The following is a 15,714-nucleotide window of genomic DNA, read 5'->3' as shown; positions in this document are numbered from 1 at the left end:
AAAGCATAAGCGTGCAAGACAACGTACAGTTTCACATTCAATACAGTACAAGAATACAGAAATACAATAGACTACATAAGTACAGATTAAGTAGGCATTACAAAGTCGGCGCAAAGTGAGTATTAGAAAATGTGGCGGTGTACAAATACTTAGGTGTCTGGTTAGACAGTTCCCTCTCCTTCCACAACACATAAACCACATTTAATCTAAAGTTAAGTCTAGGCTCGCTTTCCTATTCCGCAACATGGCCTCCTTCACTCATGCTGCCAAACTCGCTTTGGTGAAACTGACATTTTTACCAATTCTCGATTTCAGTGATGCCATTTACAGAACTGCCTCAAACTCCCTCCTGAAAAAAACTGGATGTTGTCTACCACAGTGCCATGTGTTTTGTGACCAGAGCCCCTTATAACACCCACCACTGCAACCTCTATGCATTATGCATTAGTTGGCTGGCCCTCGTTACACACTCAACGCTTAACTCACTGGTACCAACTCATTTACAAGTCCGTGCTAGGCAAAGCCCTGCTGTACCTAAGCTCACTGGTCACAATATCTTTACCCACCTTGGTTCAAGCAGTTACATCTCCTTGGTCACTCCAAAAGCCCACACCTCCTTTGACCGCCACTCCCTCCAGTTCTCAGCTGCAAATGACTGGAATGAAGTACAAAAAACCCTGAAACTCAAAACCCTAACTGCCTTTAAAGTACGTCTGTCTGAGCTCCTGTCTGATCACTGTACATGCTAACTGCTCTCCATCATTCATGTACCGTTTTGCACACCATATTCCACCATCTCTGCCATGCCCCATTGCACAGTTGCACAGATGTACATTTTCACCTGCACTGCCATCATATCTGTTCAAGCTCTTTTGCACTTTGCATCTGCCTTGGCATGCTCAACCGTATTTCTTCCCACCTTTGTATGGAGTTATATTCCTATCTTTATTCAAGAGCGCATTCTTTCAATTTGAGAGCATTTCTCACTGATATTACGTTCAGATTTTGTAATAATGGTAATAATAGTAATAAAGGTTGGGTTTAGGGAAAGAACATTGGGAAAGGTTTTAGTAACACTAAAAAACAACAAAAACACGACGGTAACCAACGTCACACGCTTAGGAAAACAATAAACGTTTGGGTTTAGGAAAAGAACATCGGGGAAGGCTTTACTAAAAAAAAACAAAAAAAACACGGTTGATAAACGCTACACATGGGACACAATCCCGGCTCTCTTGGGTGAAAGTCCTGTGTTTTACCCATCCGCCACCCCAACCAACCAACCTCCGTCCTTTCATACTTCTCGCTGTGGCGATAATTCACATGTAATGCACGCTTGCAAATCTTCTCACAGATTTCTACTGCGCGCTCAGATTTTTTTGTGTTACAATCCTCTCAAAATCCACCAACCAATAGAATGCCAGCTGTAGTGTTGACCAATGAAATGATCCCTGCCCCGTTGAGGGTGCGTTCGCTTTATGTTGAACGTCTGTTGCGGGAGGCTGCTCTGTAACTGAGTTTATTCATCACCTCCGTCAATTGCTTTATTATTAGTATATGTCAACAATGTGCACAGAATGGTCAACGCACTTTCACCTGCACCCATCATGAAACAGGAGAAAGCTTTGAAGTGGGACACATCGAGTTAGTTCCACAAAGTCCCAGAAATTATTGCGATAATCGATTATATTGTTGTTGAGAGACCGTTTTCATCTAATATAATGATAATGGCATAATAATGCAGGTACACCTTTTCAAAGATCAATAAACTTTTATTTCTAAAGAATATCTAACACTGGAATTGGAAGACATTTTAAACATCCACAATAAAATCCAAACACAACCAAAAACAATAAATAAAATGGACTCTGTCTCTGTTAACAAAAAATGCAAATTAAAACCAAACACAATCAAAACGTTAACGTTACCTGAAAACAGCGTGTAGTTTCTTTTTAGCATCTCACATCACACTTTCAGTCACTATGACCACTACTATGGTCAGAAAAATTGTGCCAACAATAACGTCGCTGTCAACAGGCTTATCTGCTAATGTTAGCTACCAACCGTTAGCTTGAAACCATCCAGCAAATAGACGGTATCGTAGGGTGCTGTTACCTGAAACCGGTGATTTAATGTCACCGCTCATTTTACACACCGTTTAACAACAATACAAAATGCTGAGTGAACATTACTATGTTTTTCATGTTGGTTTTGAGCGGACGTGAGATGATGTTACACGCACACACACACGACCGCCAGGGTAGTAAACAATGTACGAGCGAAAACATAACCCGAGGTCCCGTTGACCCGAAGGACGAGGCGACGGCAGTCAACGTGGAATGATACACGAAAGGGTCCCGGGGACCCCGAAGCACAACGCCAGGGTAGTAGGACAGTACATAAACTAAACAAGTCCCCGTGACACGAAGGACAACACAAGGGTTAATACCCTGGAAGCTGGTTGAGCCTCATTGAAGCCTCCTTCCCTCTGTAGGAAAGGACCCCTAGCGATGATTTCTGGCACCCATGCGCTAGGATACAGTTCATCCTCATCACTGTACGACTCGTCCTCCTGACAATCAGCATCCCCTTGTGTGTCTTTTGTTGTTTTGCCCCTCAGTCTCATTTTCTTTGACGTGTCAGTGGGAGAACTGTACTCTCTGATCTCTGTTACAGGTAGGAACCCGCACGGCAGAAGAAGATCTCTATGCAACGTGCGGTGCGGCCCCTCCCGTATCAGGGTTTAACAACATAAACGGGACTGTCTCTAATCCGTCTGACAACAACATGGATTTTCTGTTCACACCGATCTGCTAGTTTGTGTTTCCCCTTTATAGTCACGTTTCTCACTAAGACCCTATCCCCCTCTAAGAGTTCAGCTGCCCTGATCTTCTTGTCAAACCTAGCCTTGTTCTTCCCTCCCATTTCCTGGATGTTTTTAGCAGCTAATGAGTAGCTCTCTTGTAGGCGTTGACGAAGGCCCTTGACACACTCTGAGTGGGTCTTGTGGTTCCCCATATCAGGGTGGATTCCCAGGACTACATCAATTGGAAGTCTGGGCTGCCTACCAAACATTAGTTCATAAGGCGAATAGCCTGTTGTATCATTTCTTGTGCAATTGTATGCATGGACCAAAGGTTTGACAAAATCTCTCCAATGGTATTTGTCTCTCTCTTCCAGGGTCCCTAGCATACCAAGGAGAGTCTGGTTAAATCGTTCCACCGGGTTTCCCCGGGGATGGTACAGGGTGGTACTTTGTCTGCTCCTATCAGTGTGCAGAGTTCAATGATTGTTTTAGATTCAAAGTCTCTGCCCTGGTCGCTGAGCAGACGACTGGGGAACCTGTAGTGAACAATAAAGTTTTCCCATAGAGCCGTTGCAACAGTTCTGGCTTTCTGATCTCTAGTCGGCACTGCCACAGCGAATTTTGTAAAGTGGTTAGTAATGACTAAAATCTTTCTCGTGTCTCTATTATCTGGCTCAAGGGATAGATAATCCATACAAAGAAGCTCGAGCGGGTAAGTAGTGGAAATGTTCTCCAAAGGCGCGGCCTTTTGAGGCACAGCCTTCCTCCTGAAACAGCGTTCGCACCTTTTGCACATCTCCTCAATGTCTCTGGCCATCCTTGGCCAGTAGAACCTGGCACGAGCAAGATGAAGTGCACGCTCAGAACCAAGATGGCCAACATCATTATGCACTCCCTGCAGTGCCCTCTCTCTGAACTGCTCAGGTAAGACCAACTGCCTCATTGAGCCAAATGTGGGTTCCCGTTGAATTTGAAACCTGATTCGCATGCTACAGCTCTTCACGTTTGTAGGGATGCCCAACATGTCCATATCTACTGTGGAATTATGGAAAAAGCCAGAAAAAAAGCATACTCAAAGAAATCCAAATTTCGGCAATTATGTTGCGAAACCTCTTGACTTTGCGCTGTCCCCAAACGGCCAAATATGGGTTCCCGTTGAATATGAAACCTGATTTGCATGCTACAGCACTTCACGTTTGTAAGGATGCCCAACATGTCCATATCTACTGTGGAATTATGGAGAAAAGCCAGAAAAAAGCCAACTCAAACAAATCCAGATTTCGGCAATTATGTTGCCAAACCTCCTGACTTTGCACTGTCCCCAAACGGCCATATATGGGTTCCCGTTGAGTTTGAAACCTGATTCGCATAATACAGCTCTTCACGTTTGTAGAGATGCCCAACATGTCCATATCTACTGTGAAATTATGGAGAAAAGCCAGAAAAAAGCCAACTCAAACAAATCCAGATTTCGGCAATTGTGTTGCCAAACCTCCTGACTGTGCGCTGTCTCCAAACGGCCAAATATGGGTTCCCGTTGAGTTTGAAACCTGATTCGCATAATACAGCTCTTCACGTTTGTAGAGATGCCCAACATGTCCATATCTACTGTGGAATTATGGAGAAAAGCCAGAAAAAAGCCAACTCAAACAAATCCAGATTTCGGCAATTGTGGTGCCAAACCTCCTAACTTTGCGCTGTCCCCAAACGGCCAAATATGGGTTCCCGTTGAATTGGAAACCTGATTCACATGCTACAGCTCTTCACGTTTGTAGGGATGCCCAACATGTCCATATCTACTGTGGAATTATGGAGAAAAGCCAACTCAAACAAATCCAGATTTCAGCAATCATGTTGCTAAACCTCCTGCCTTTGCACTGTCCCCAAATGGCCAAATATGGGTTCCCGTTGAATTGGAAACCTGATTCGCATACTACAGCTCTTCACGTTTGTAGGAATGCCCAACATGTCCATATCTACTGTGGAATTATGGAGAAAAGCCAGAAAAAAGCCAACTCAAACAAATCCAGATTTCGGCAATTATGTTGCCAAACCTCCTGACTTTGCGCTGTCCCCAAACGGCCAAATATGGGTTCCCGTTGAATTTGAAACCTGATTTGCATGTTACAGCTATTCACGTTTGTAGGGATGCCCAACATGTCCATATCTACTGTGGAATTATGGAGAAAAGCCATAAAAAAGCCAACTCAAACAAATCCAGATTTCGGCAATTGTGGTGCCAAACCTAACTTTGCGCTGTCCCCAAATGGCCAAATATGGGTTCCCTGTTGAATTGGAAACCTGATACACATGCTACAGCTCTTCACGTTTGTAGGGATGCCCAACATGTCCATATCTAATGTGGAATTATGGAGAAAAGCCAACTCAAACAAATCCAGATTTCGGCAATTGTGGTGCAAAACCTCCTAACTTTGCGCTGTCCCCAAACGGCCAAATATGGGTTCCCGTTGAATTGGAAACCTGATTCGCATGTTACAGCTATTCACGTTTATAGGGATGCCCAACATGTCCATATCTACTGTGGAATTATGGAGAAAAGCCAGAAAAAAGCCAACTCAAACAAACCCAGATTTCGGCAAATATGTTGCCAAACATCCTGACTTTGCGCTGTCCCCAAACAGCCAAATATGGGTTCCCGTTGAATTTGAAAACTGATTCGCAAGCTACAGGTCTTCATGTTTGTAGGGATGCCCAACATGTCCATATCTACTGTGGAATTATGGAGAAAAGCCAGAAAAAAGCCAACTCAAACAAATCCAGATTTCGGCAATTATGTTGCCAAACCTCCTGACTTTGCGCTGTCCCCAAACGGCGAAATATGGGTTCCCTGTTGAATTGGAAACCTGATACACATGCTACAGCTCTTCACGTTTGTAGGGATGCCCAACATGTCCATATCTACTGTGGAATTATGGAGAAAAGCCAGAAAAAGCCAACTCAAACAAATCCAGATTTCGGCAATTGTGGTGCCAAACCTCCTAACTTTGCGCTGTCCCCAAACGGCCAAATATGGGTTCCCTGTTGAATTTGAAACCTGATACACATGCTACAGCTCTTCACGTTTGTAGGGATGCCCAACATGTCCATATCTACTGTGGAATTATGGAGAAAAGCCAACTCAAACAAATCCAGATTTCAGCAATCATGTTGCTAAACCTCCTGATTTTGCACTGGCCGCAAATGGCCAAATATGGATCCCCGTTGAATTTTAAAGCTGATTCACATACTACAGATACTACAATTCCCATTGATGCTCAGTCTGTCCATATATACCCTGGAGTTATTGAGAAAACCCAAATCCAACCAAATCAATTCAAATCAACATTTTGACAATTCTATTGCTAAAGTGCCTGACTTTGCAGTGGCCCCAAATGGCCAAATATGGCTCCCCGTTGAATTTTAAAGCTGATTCACATACTACAGATACTACAATTCCCATTGATCTCCAGTCTGTCCATATCTACCCTGGAGGTATGGAGAAAACCCAGCTCCAACCAAATCAAATCAACATTTTTGCAATTCTATTGCTGAAGTGCCTGATTTTGCAGTGGCCCCAAATGGCCAAATATGGCTCTCCGTTGAATTCTAAAGCTGATTCACATACTACAGATACTACAATTCCCATTGATGCCCAGCCTGTCCATATCTACCCTGGAGTTATTGAGAAAACACAACTCCAACCAAATCAATTCAAATCAACATTTTGACAATTCTATTGCTAAAGTGCCTGACTTTGCACTGGCCCCAAATGGCCAAATATGGCTCCCCGTTGAATTTTAAAGCTGATTCACATACTACAGATACTACAATTCCCATTGATGCCCAGCCTGTCCATATCTACACTGGAGTTATGGAGAAAAACCAGCTCCAACCAAATCAAATCAACATTTTGGCAATTCTATTGCTGAAGTGCGTGACTTTGCAGTGGCCCCAAATGGCCAAATATGGCTCCCCGTTGAATTTTAAAATGTCTCAACTTTACCAACAATTTGTGTGTTTTTGGACCAGTTCTCCTCACAATGTTTTTAAAAATATTTATAATTTAAATCTGGACTCAAAAGATTTCTGTTTAGATTTTTAGGCTCTAACAGCTACATAACTCGGTTTTAGCTTTGTTTTTATTGTCTTTTAAATAGGGCTGTTAAACGATTAAATTTTGTGATTAATCGTTGAATTTCTATAGTTAAATCGCGATTAATCGCATGTTTTATCACATGATTAAAATTCTATTATTTTGCATTTCAGAACTGTTTTTAAGTACATATTAACAATGGAAAGCAATTCATACCAGTATATCTTGATTGGGAATCAAATTAATGCAAAGAAAATGACTTGAACTTGATTTTAAGATTTGTATTTGTTTATTATACATTTAATCTAGTCACACATTTGAATCTAGAGTCAATATTAGGGTTGGGTATTGTTTGGTTTGGACACCGGCGCTAAAGCGGTACTTTTAAAACGGTACCGGTGCCTTAATGGTGCCTGAAACGAATAACAAAAAAAGAAGGGTACTAAACAGTTGCCGACATTAAAGAATGACTCGTTTATTGCTAAGGCCATATCGTCAAAATTAAATGTTTAATAATAATGTAATAACTATAACAATAACTTATTTCACTAGTAAATAGCTGCTGAATGACAAAAACAACCACCAGATGGGAAAAGGGCATTTAACAACAACTTTGAATGCACCACGAGGCTGTAAATTACCAGTTTCATTGAACGCACCGTCTGTGTTTTTCCGACAACAGGAACTGCAGATTGTTACATCCCGGTGTCAGAATCCTCTACAGTGAAATACAGACAAACTTTACACCGTTTAGCATTAGCTGTCAGCATTGTAACTGTGTTTAATCCAGCTACTAGCTAGCGGTAGGCTAACGTTAGCTGCTGTCGAGTATAGTGTTAACTAGCGTCACGTGCAGCAATGTTTCTGTTGCCTGTAACGTCTGTTTCAGAGCATCAGAGAGAAGTGCAGACATATCAGTGGCACCAGAATGAGGCACCGAAATCCGCGTTGCTATTCCTGCAGCAGCAGGATGTGTTACGAGGAAGTACGGCAAAATAGTAGCCTGTTAGGCACGACGCAAAGCCGAGTGAAGTGAAAATACATTAATAAATGGCGGCATGGCAAAAAAATTAACGCATTATGCTCGGCCCTTCATTTTCAAACATTTGACATTGTTATTACTTTTATCATTTTCTCTATTTTGTTTAACATTTTTCTGTACTTGTAATTTTAACATTCCTTTATTATTTTTGTGTATTTAACTTACCCTAGCCTATATCCTTCACGTTCAACTTTCAGGATAGTTCCAGATGCATGTATTTTCCGTTTCCTTCCACTTTCTTTGTGTTGGAATTTTAGATTTGTTGGACTTTTGTTGACTGCTCAGATCTCTGCATGGTAAATTAAGACAGTTAGCTAGACTATCGCTAGACTGTCACTCGGATATTATCGCACCATTCTGATGTAGGATTTTAAAATTAAAGACTTTGAAAATGTCCAATTAAAGCTATAGTTTAACTATTTTTTTGTATTACTTTATTGTAGTACTTTTCTTAGTGTCAAGTGCAAAAAGCATTGCATTCTTTATTGTAGAATTTTTTTTCCCCCCATATTAGTAATGTAACATTCAATAGAAACACCGGGGGGGAACAGGGGGAACAGGGGGGAACATATCCCACAACAGGGAAGAGAGAAAAATAAATAAAAATAGGAATAAAAAACAGAAAGACAGAAAATAAGACAGCAACAAAAAAGAGGGGGCATCTCCACTGTGTGTGTGTGTGTGTGTGTGTGTGTGTGTGTGTGTGTGTGTGTGTGTGTGATGCGCGCATGCATATCCATCTACAGTATGCACTTAATAGAAAGTTCAACTATTCTTCTAACTATATGGTCTAGATACAATTTATTTTTATTAGGGCCCGAGCACGAAAGTGCAAGGTGCGAAGGAACCTATTGTTTTTCGTCAGATTATTATTTTTACTAATTCTTCGTCGCATTTTTGAGGGGTTTAGCATGCACGAAAACTCACAAAAATTTGCACACGTCACAACTGCTAAAAGCTGAGCATTTTAAATATGTATCTGTCCCTAGCATTGATCTTGAGGTTTGTATTAATTAATACCCAAATGATTTCCAGGTGTGAGTGGAACTGTAATGTCAAGTAAATTTTTAATATCGCTCATTAGCTTTTGCCAGAACCATTGACTGTAAAATTAATGGACAGAGCATGTGGTTCGGCGAAGTGCTGCAAATGCAGAAGTTCCTTAAACCTGCAATCTATCTAAATTCCAGCAGGGGGCAACACATGCAGTTTCAAAAAGGAGGTCGGTTTCTATAGAAGTGTATGGGGAAATTACTAACTTGATTTACTATGTAAAGACTAAAACACTGACCTTGGACTCTGAGCTCCAGCTGTCTCTGCTCCTGCTGAGTGGAGGCGGTGCGTGCAGACAGACAGCAGAGTCTGCAGACTGTTTGGGTGCCATCTGCTGGATAAACCTGCAACACAGCCGACAGTCACATCTATAAAACACAATCAGGGTCCAAACCAGGGAAGTTGATTTCAAGTACTATGCCCATGAATCACGATCAGATATAAGATGCCACTTACTAAGGCATACTTTAAAACTGCATATCGAGTCTACACTTATAAATATATAGATAAGATATTCTGCAGGTCATTTCCAGAGGCTAAGACATTGAATTGACTATTAGAGGGTTTTTTTCTTCATATATTAAAGAGCTAACTCAAAAGAGAAATCAAGCGTGCATTTTAAGTTTCTCAATCGTATCACTGCGTTATATTGTTTTTATTTCTGTTCAAGGGAAAAACTTTTGGTTACACTTTACTTGAAGGTATCTACATAAGAGTGACATGACACTGTCATGAACGTGTCATAAACATAAACAAGTCATAAACGTTTATGACATAACGCTTCTTTTAGTAAGTGTCATTCGGTTTTGCCATGACAAGTTATGGTTATGGTTAGGGTTAGGTGTGTTCATGTGTCATGAATGTGTCATGACATTGTCATGTCACTATTATGTAGATACCTTCAAGTAAAGTGTAAACGTTTTATGGTCAAACTGCACAAAGCTTTCACTAACTGAATGCACCAACAGTTTGTTCCACACCAGCGGAGGGAGACATACTTCAACAAATAAAACGGGGATAACAACTTGCACTCTGATGGACAGCATCAACACAGTGCTAATGAAGATAGCTGTGATGTAGATAACAGACACCTCCCCTGTTCATCATAATGTAACAGTGACTTCTGCAAGTGCTGAGCTGACAGGACCTGAACAGAAAGCTGACAGAGCGTCACGTCGTATTTTACATGATGTTAATGCTCTTCATGTTTTGCTTCTTTTATCTGCCATGGATTAAGGGTGAGAGAAAATACAGCAAACAAAGTAAAATGTTATGTAATGACTTTAGTATTTACATTTACTTTTTTTTACCCCACAGGTGCCTCTCACATTAACAGTGTCTTCCAAACGCCTCCTTTTATCATTAAGAGAAATAATGAATTGATTGCCAGTGAGATCAACTGTTCACACAGCATAACAAATTATGATCAAATTATCTGGTACAAACAGGAAGAACAAGGAGCTCTAAAGCTTTTGGGATATCTGAATGTAAATTTTGAAAATCTCGAGGACGACGTGAAAGGAAAAATCCGCTTTGATGGAGTTGGCAATTCACATTCCCGCCTCAGCATTTCTGATCTGTCATTAAATGACAATGGTGTGTATTTCTGTGCTGCCAGTCAGCACAGTGCTGCAGATTCCCCTCGAGTCAATACAAAAACTCTCCTTTGTCTGTCTGCAGAGAGACAACATGTTCAGGCGCTTGAACACCTGCGGCTTTGAAGATTACATTTACTGTTAAGACACAAGTGTGACCCACTGAGGATAAAACTACTGACAACACACATTCTTTGTGTCACTGTGTGAAATTGTAGATTGTTTAAGCATTTGAATATTACAATCATGTATTATTGTTGAGGTCAGGATCAGGAGTTGTAGGATCTGAAAGAAAGTCACAGAATACAAATTATGTCCCCAAAGGAAAACTTTGTTAACATTGTTATCTAATAACATACATTTCTCTGTTTGTTCATCTTACTTCAGTTTTATCGCTGCAAAATGAAATTCTCACGTCCAGTTTATATATATAAAGAAAAGATTGATACTTGGCATCCATGTATCGATACAGTATTGCCACAAAGAAATATTGCCAAACTGTGCTATATCGATTTGTCCCCAACCCCTAGTTTTAGGTAATAAACAGACTTTATAATTTTGCTGCACTTTTTAGTAATGTCAGTCCAACTTGAATCTAGTATTATCAGTAACACTGAGAAGCTAAAGAGTCTAGTTGGTCTTGTCTTTATAAAATGTATCCGACTAGACTCTTCAGCTTCTCAGTGATACTGATCAGTATGCAAGTGAAAGTATGTAACGTACTGTAGGGGTATCCCCCGTACCACTTATACCACCATCTATACTTTTATACAGCTAACAGGATGACATCACACATACAGTGACACTCCCACCTGCAGCTCTACGTATCAACCATACGAGACTCCGGTAGCTCCTGTCCTGCAGAACATGGATAATCCCATCATTAAACGAGGCCTGCTCACATTGTCAGTCTTTGTGCTGTGGACTACAGGTAACTTACAATCAAATCCACACGTTTACATACACTTATTTTCATGTTTTTGCTGTAGATGTGATGTCAGAGAATATAAGTAGAATCCAACAACAAAAGTTCACTATGGACCCTTTTATTGTTAAACACACAGGTCTAACTGATGGGAGTGATGTCATCCAGACCTCCATACTTTGGAAACAACAGGAGGACAGTGCAACAATGAACTGCAGCCACACCAAGGGTGCTCAGTACTACCAGATGTACTGGTACAGACAGCTATCAGGAGAACCAATGAAACTAATAGTGTTCACAACAATAGGCGCCATCAACAACAACCATGATTTTGGAGATTTCAGCAAAGAGAAATTCTCAGCCACCAAGACTGAAGCTGAGAGTGGGACATTCACAGTGAAGAATCTGGAGCCAGAAGATAAAGGCTTGTATTTCTGTGCTGTGAGTCAACACAGTGATACAGACACATTCAACAGCTGAACAAAAACCCCAGTGCACCGTCGGCTCTATTAGTGAATCTCTCTCATGTACTGTAGGGGGACCTCAAGGACCACAAATACTCAGTTACACTTTGATTCACCACGTGAGTTTTGATAGAGCAGCTAACAGGATCAGAGAAGGTCACACTCTCAGAGACACTCCCACCTGCAGCTCTTCATATCTCTGTAACCACACCAACAGACGTACAGTATATGACACACTCAGTTTTAGAACATGGACATTATCAAACATGGACGCCTCAGCTTTTTAATATCACTGCTCTGCATACAAGGTCAAGTATTTTAATACCAGCAAGTTTATTTCAGAGAACAAATGTCCACTTATGGTAACTTTTTACCGTTAAACACGCAGGTTTAACTGATGGGAGTGATGTCACCCAGACGCCGGACATACTGTGGGGGGAAAAGGGCGACAGTTCAACAATGAACTGCAGCCACACCAAGGGTGCTGGCTATAGCCAGATGTACTGGTACAGACAGCTGCCAGGAGAAACAATGAAACTAATCGTGTTCACAAGATCCGGCTTCGACAATCATGATTTTGGAGATTTCAGCAAAGAGAAATTCTCAGCCACCAAGCCTAAAGCTGAGATTGGGACATTCACAGTAAAGAATCTGGAGCCAGAAGATAAAGGCTTGTATTTCTGTGCTGTGAGTCAACACAGTGATACAGACACATTCAACAGCTGAACAAAAACCCCAGTGCACTGTTAACATAACTGTTACAATTGCCTCATGTACTGTTGGGGGACCTCAAGGACCACAAATACTCAGTTACACTTTGATTCACCACGTGAGTTTTGATAGAGCAGCTAACAGGATCAGAGAAGGTCACACTCTCAGAGACACTCCCACCTGCAGCTCTTCATATCTCTGCACTGCACACTACACAGACTTGGAACTTTAAAACATGGACACTGTCAGACATGGACTCCACAGCTGGTTACTATTTCTGCTCTGGAACAAAGGTAAACAATATGGTTGAAATCAATATCATGATTGAAATACAAATTTTCAGGAAATAAATGATTTTTATTGCGATAAACTACTGTATGTTCCACTATTACACATTATATCAGCAAAATGATTCATATATACAAAACACATTGTGTTAGCAAATTGCATGTTATTATAAGGTATTATAAGGTAAGGGAATTTTGTATACTGATAACAGTATGGCCCTATCATGATATTATTCTGCTGAAAGTCTAGATGTGAAAATATTAAGCCCAGGACTAAACATGCAGTGCATTTAAACTTACTAATAATATCTTTTTTTTTTTAAATGGTCTTTTGTATGAGAGTTGGAATGTTCACTCATTGCAACTGTTAAACATTGTTATATACACGCAGGTCTAACTGATGGAAGTGATGTCACCCAGGCACCGGACAGACTGTGGGGGGAAAAGGGTGACAATGCAACAATACACTGCAGCCACACTAAGGACAGTACATATCGACAGATGTACTGGTACAGACAGCTACCAGGGGAGAGAATGAAGCAAATCGTTTTTACAACTGCATTCAGCAACCATGAATATGAAAGCGGCTTCAGTGAGGAGAAATTTCCGGCAACAAAGAGCGATGCTCTGACTGGATCTTTGACGGTGGTGAAGCTACTGCCTGAGGACAGTGGAGTGTATTTTTGTGCTGTGAGTCAACACAGTGATACAGGTGACTGAGACAGCTGCACAAATACCCAACTGTTGGTGTCACAATAAATAAAAGACAGCTGTCTTTAATGAACTGTAGAGGGAACTATACACAAATTGGTTACACTTTTCTTTAGACAAAGATGAAGAAAATTTAACTAAACTTTTAACCTTTTGGTTTACATTTATTTTCACATTTGTCCTTGCAGTATGACTATTATGCAGTAACTTTAAAAACAGCTGAACAAAAACCCCAGTGCACCGTCGGCTCTATTAGTGAGTCTATCTATCTGCTGTACTGTAGGGGGACCTCAAGGACCACAAATACTCAGTTACACTTTTGATCAGAAGCCACACAATATATGACACTCCCACCTGCAATTTTATAGCTCTCTAACTACACTGACAGTTATATTAGACCTGTTGCAGTCACTGAATTGCAGAACATGGGCCACAAACCAGGTCTCCTGAGCTTTTTAATACTCCTGCTCTGCATACAAGGTAAGATCATATCACTACCTTGAACCTGTAGGTTAACAAGCTAAAGTTGAACATTTATTTTAAATGGTCTACGGTACGAGAGTTAAAATGTTCACTTGTGGTAACTTAAAGTGTTTTATACACACAGGTCTAATTGCTGGTGATGATGTCACCCAGACTGAGATACTGTGGGAAAAACAGGGGGAGAGTGCAACAATGAACTGCAACCACACCAAGGGTTCCGACTACTTCCAGATGTACTGGTACAGACAGCTGCCAGGAGAAACAATGAAACTAATCGTGTTCACAACAATTGTCAACAAAGATCACGATTTTGGAGATTTCACTAAAGAGAAATTCTCAGCCACCAAGCCTAACGCTGAGAGTGGGACATTCACAGTGAAGAATCTGGAGCCAGAAGATAAAGGCTTGTATTTCTGTGCTGTGAGTAAACACAGTGATACAGACACATTCAACAGCTGAACAAAAACCCCAGTGCACCGTTGGCTCTATTAGTGAGTCTATCTGCTGTACTGTACGGGGACCTCAAGTACAATCTAGGGCTAGATCCCAATATTCGTCACAATGAATAAAAGACAGCTGTGTCTTTAATTATCTGTAGGGGGAGCTCTAGACACGTAGACTGTGCTAAGATTTGTGGTTAGTATTCAGTGTAATTCATGGCTTTTACACTGGAGCGTAGCAACATTAAATATGTTTTTTTTTTACGGCAGTAATAACGTCACAGTAAATGTGAAATTAACATAATTGTACTCCATACTACTGAACAGGTGTCCTGGCATTTGTAGAATCTAATTCAGTGCTGAGCTGATTTAATTATGTACACTTCTTACTGCATGCATTATGTTTCTCTTTATTTTCAGTAGACATTTCTATTTGCCTTTTCATGCATTGCAGAACTGCATTGAACCACTCTCTTCGATGGTTACAATGAATGTATTCTGTGACAGACAACTGAATACAGAATCTAGAATAAAAAACATGTTATCGATAAACTACCATCCCCTCTGTGTCTACTGCCAAAGATAGGGACTTGCACCTGACAGCAACAGGACCCAAGCACAATTTAATACACTCTGTTTGACTACCAACACATGTTAATTGAGACAAATGTAGACAGATTAAGTGTGAATTGTCAAATATCCGGAGTGTGTGTCGTCTCACAGTTATGATGACACACCTTCTTACAGAAAGCACCATCATGTGACAGGATGATGTGATGCTGAGATCAGCTGCTTTGTTGAATGCCTCACTGTCATCTGTCACATCTGTTCAGCAGATGTGACAGATGACAGTACAGAGGGGCCAGTCTGCTCAGATGAACTGCAGTTTGGATATTCATAGCAAATACTATCAGATGTACTGGTATCAACAGTTGCCAGAGGAAAGGGAGGAAAGTGATCGCCAGGCAGCCAGACTTTTAGGATTTTAGCCCGGACAAATTCTCAGCCACAAAAAGCTGAAGCTGAGAGTGGATCTTCCACAGTGAAAAATGTGGACTAGGGTGACAGTGGAGTGTATTTCTGTGGCATCAGCTTGCACACTGT

General features: G+C 41.0%; 4 gene segments (V, D, J or C); all 4 read left to right on the top strand.

Moving 5' to 3' along the window:
• LOC116057309 overlaps window positions 1-13,838 on the top strand; it is a 79,185-nt gene extending 65,347 nt beyond the window's left edge. Inside the window, 1 exon segment of the V gene segment in view lies at window positions 13,368-13,838. Coding sequence covers window positions 13,368-13,696 — 329 coding nt within the window.
• Window positions 1-15,714, top strand: part of LOC116057322 — a 78,344-nt gene that overhangs the window by 24,119 nt on the left and 38,511 nt on the right.
• LOC116057304 lies at window positions 11,229-12,458 on the top strand. The segment is given in 3 exon segments: window positions 11,229-11,520; window positions 11,654-11,955; window positions 12,367-12,458. Coding segments are annotated over 3 exon segments (372 nt in total).
• Window positions 13,939-15,600, top strand: LOC118493732. The segment is given in 2 exon segments: window positions 13,939-14,167; window positions 14,295-15,600. Coding segments are annotated over 2 exon segments (390 nt in total).

The sequence above is a fragment of the Sander lucioperca genome, chromosome 18 (genome assembly GCF_008315115.2).
Source record: "Sander lucioperca isolate FBNREF2018 chromosome 18, SLUC_FBN_1.2, whole genome shotgun sequence".
Taxonomy (NCBI): Eukaryota; Metazoa; Chordata; class Actinopteri; order Perciformes; family Percidae; genus Sander; species Sander lucioperca.
This window is presented reverse-complemented; position numbering and strand designations above follow the sequence as displayed.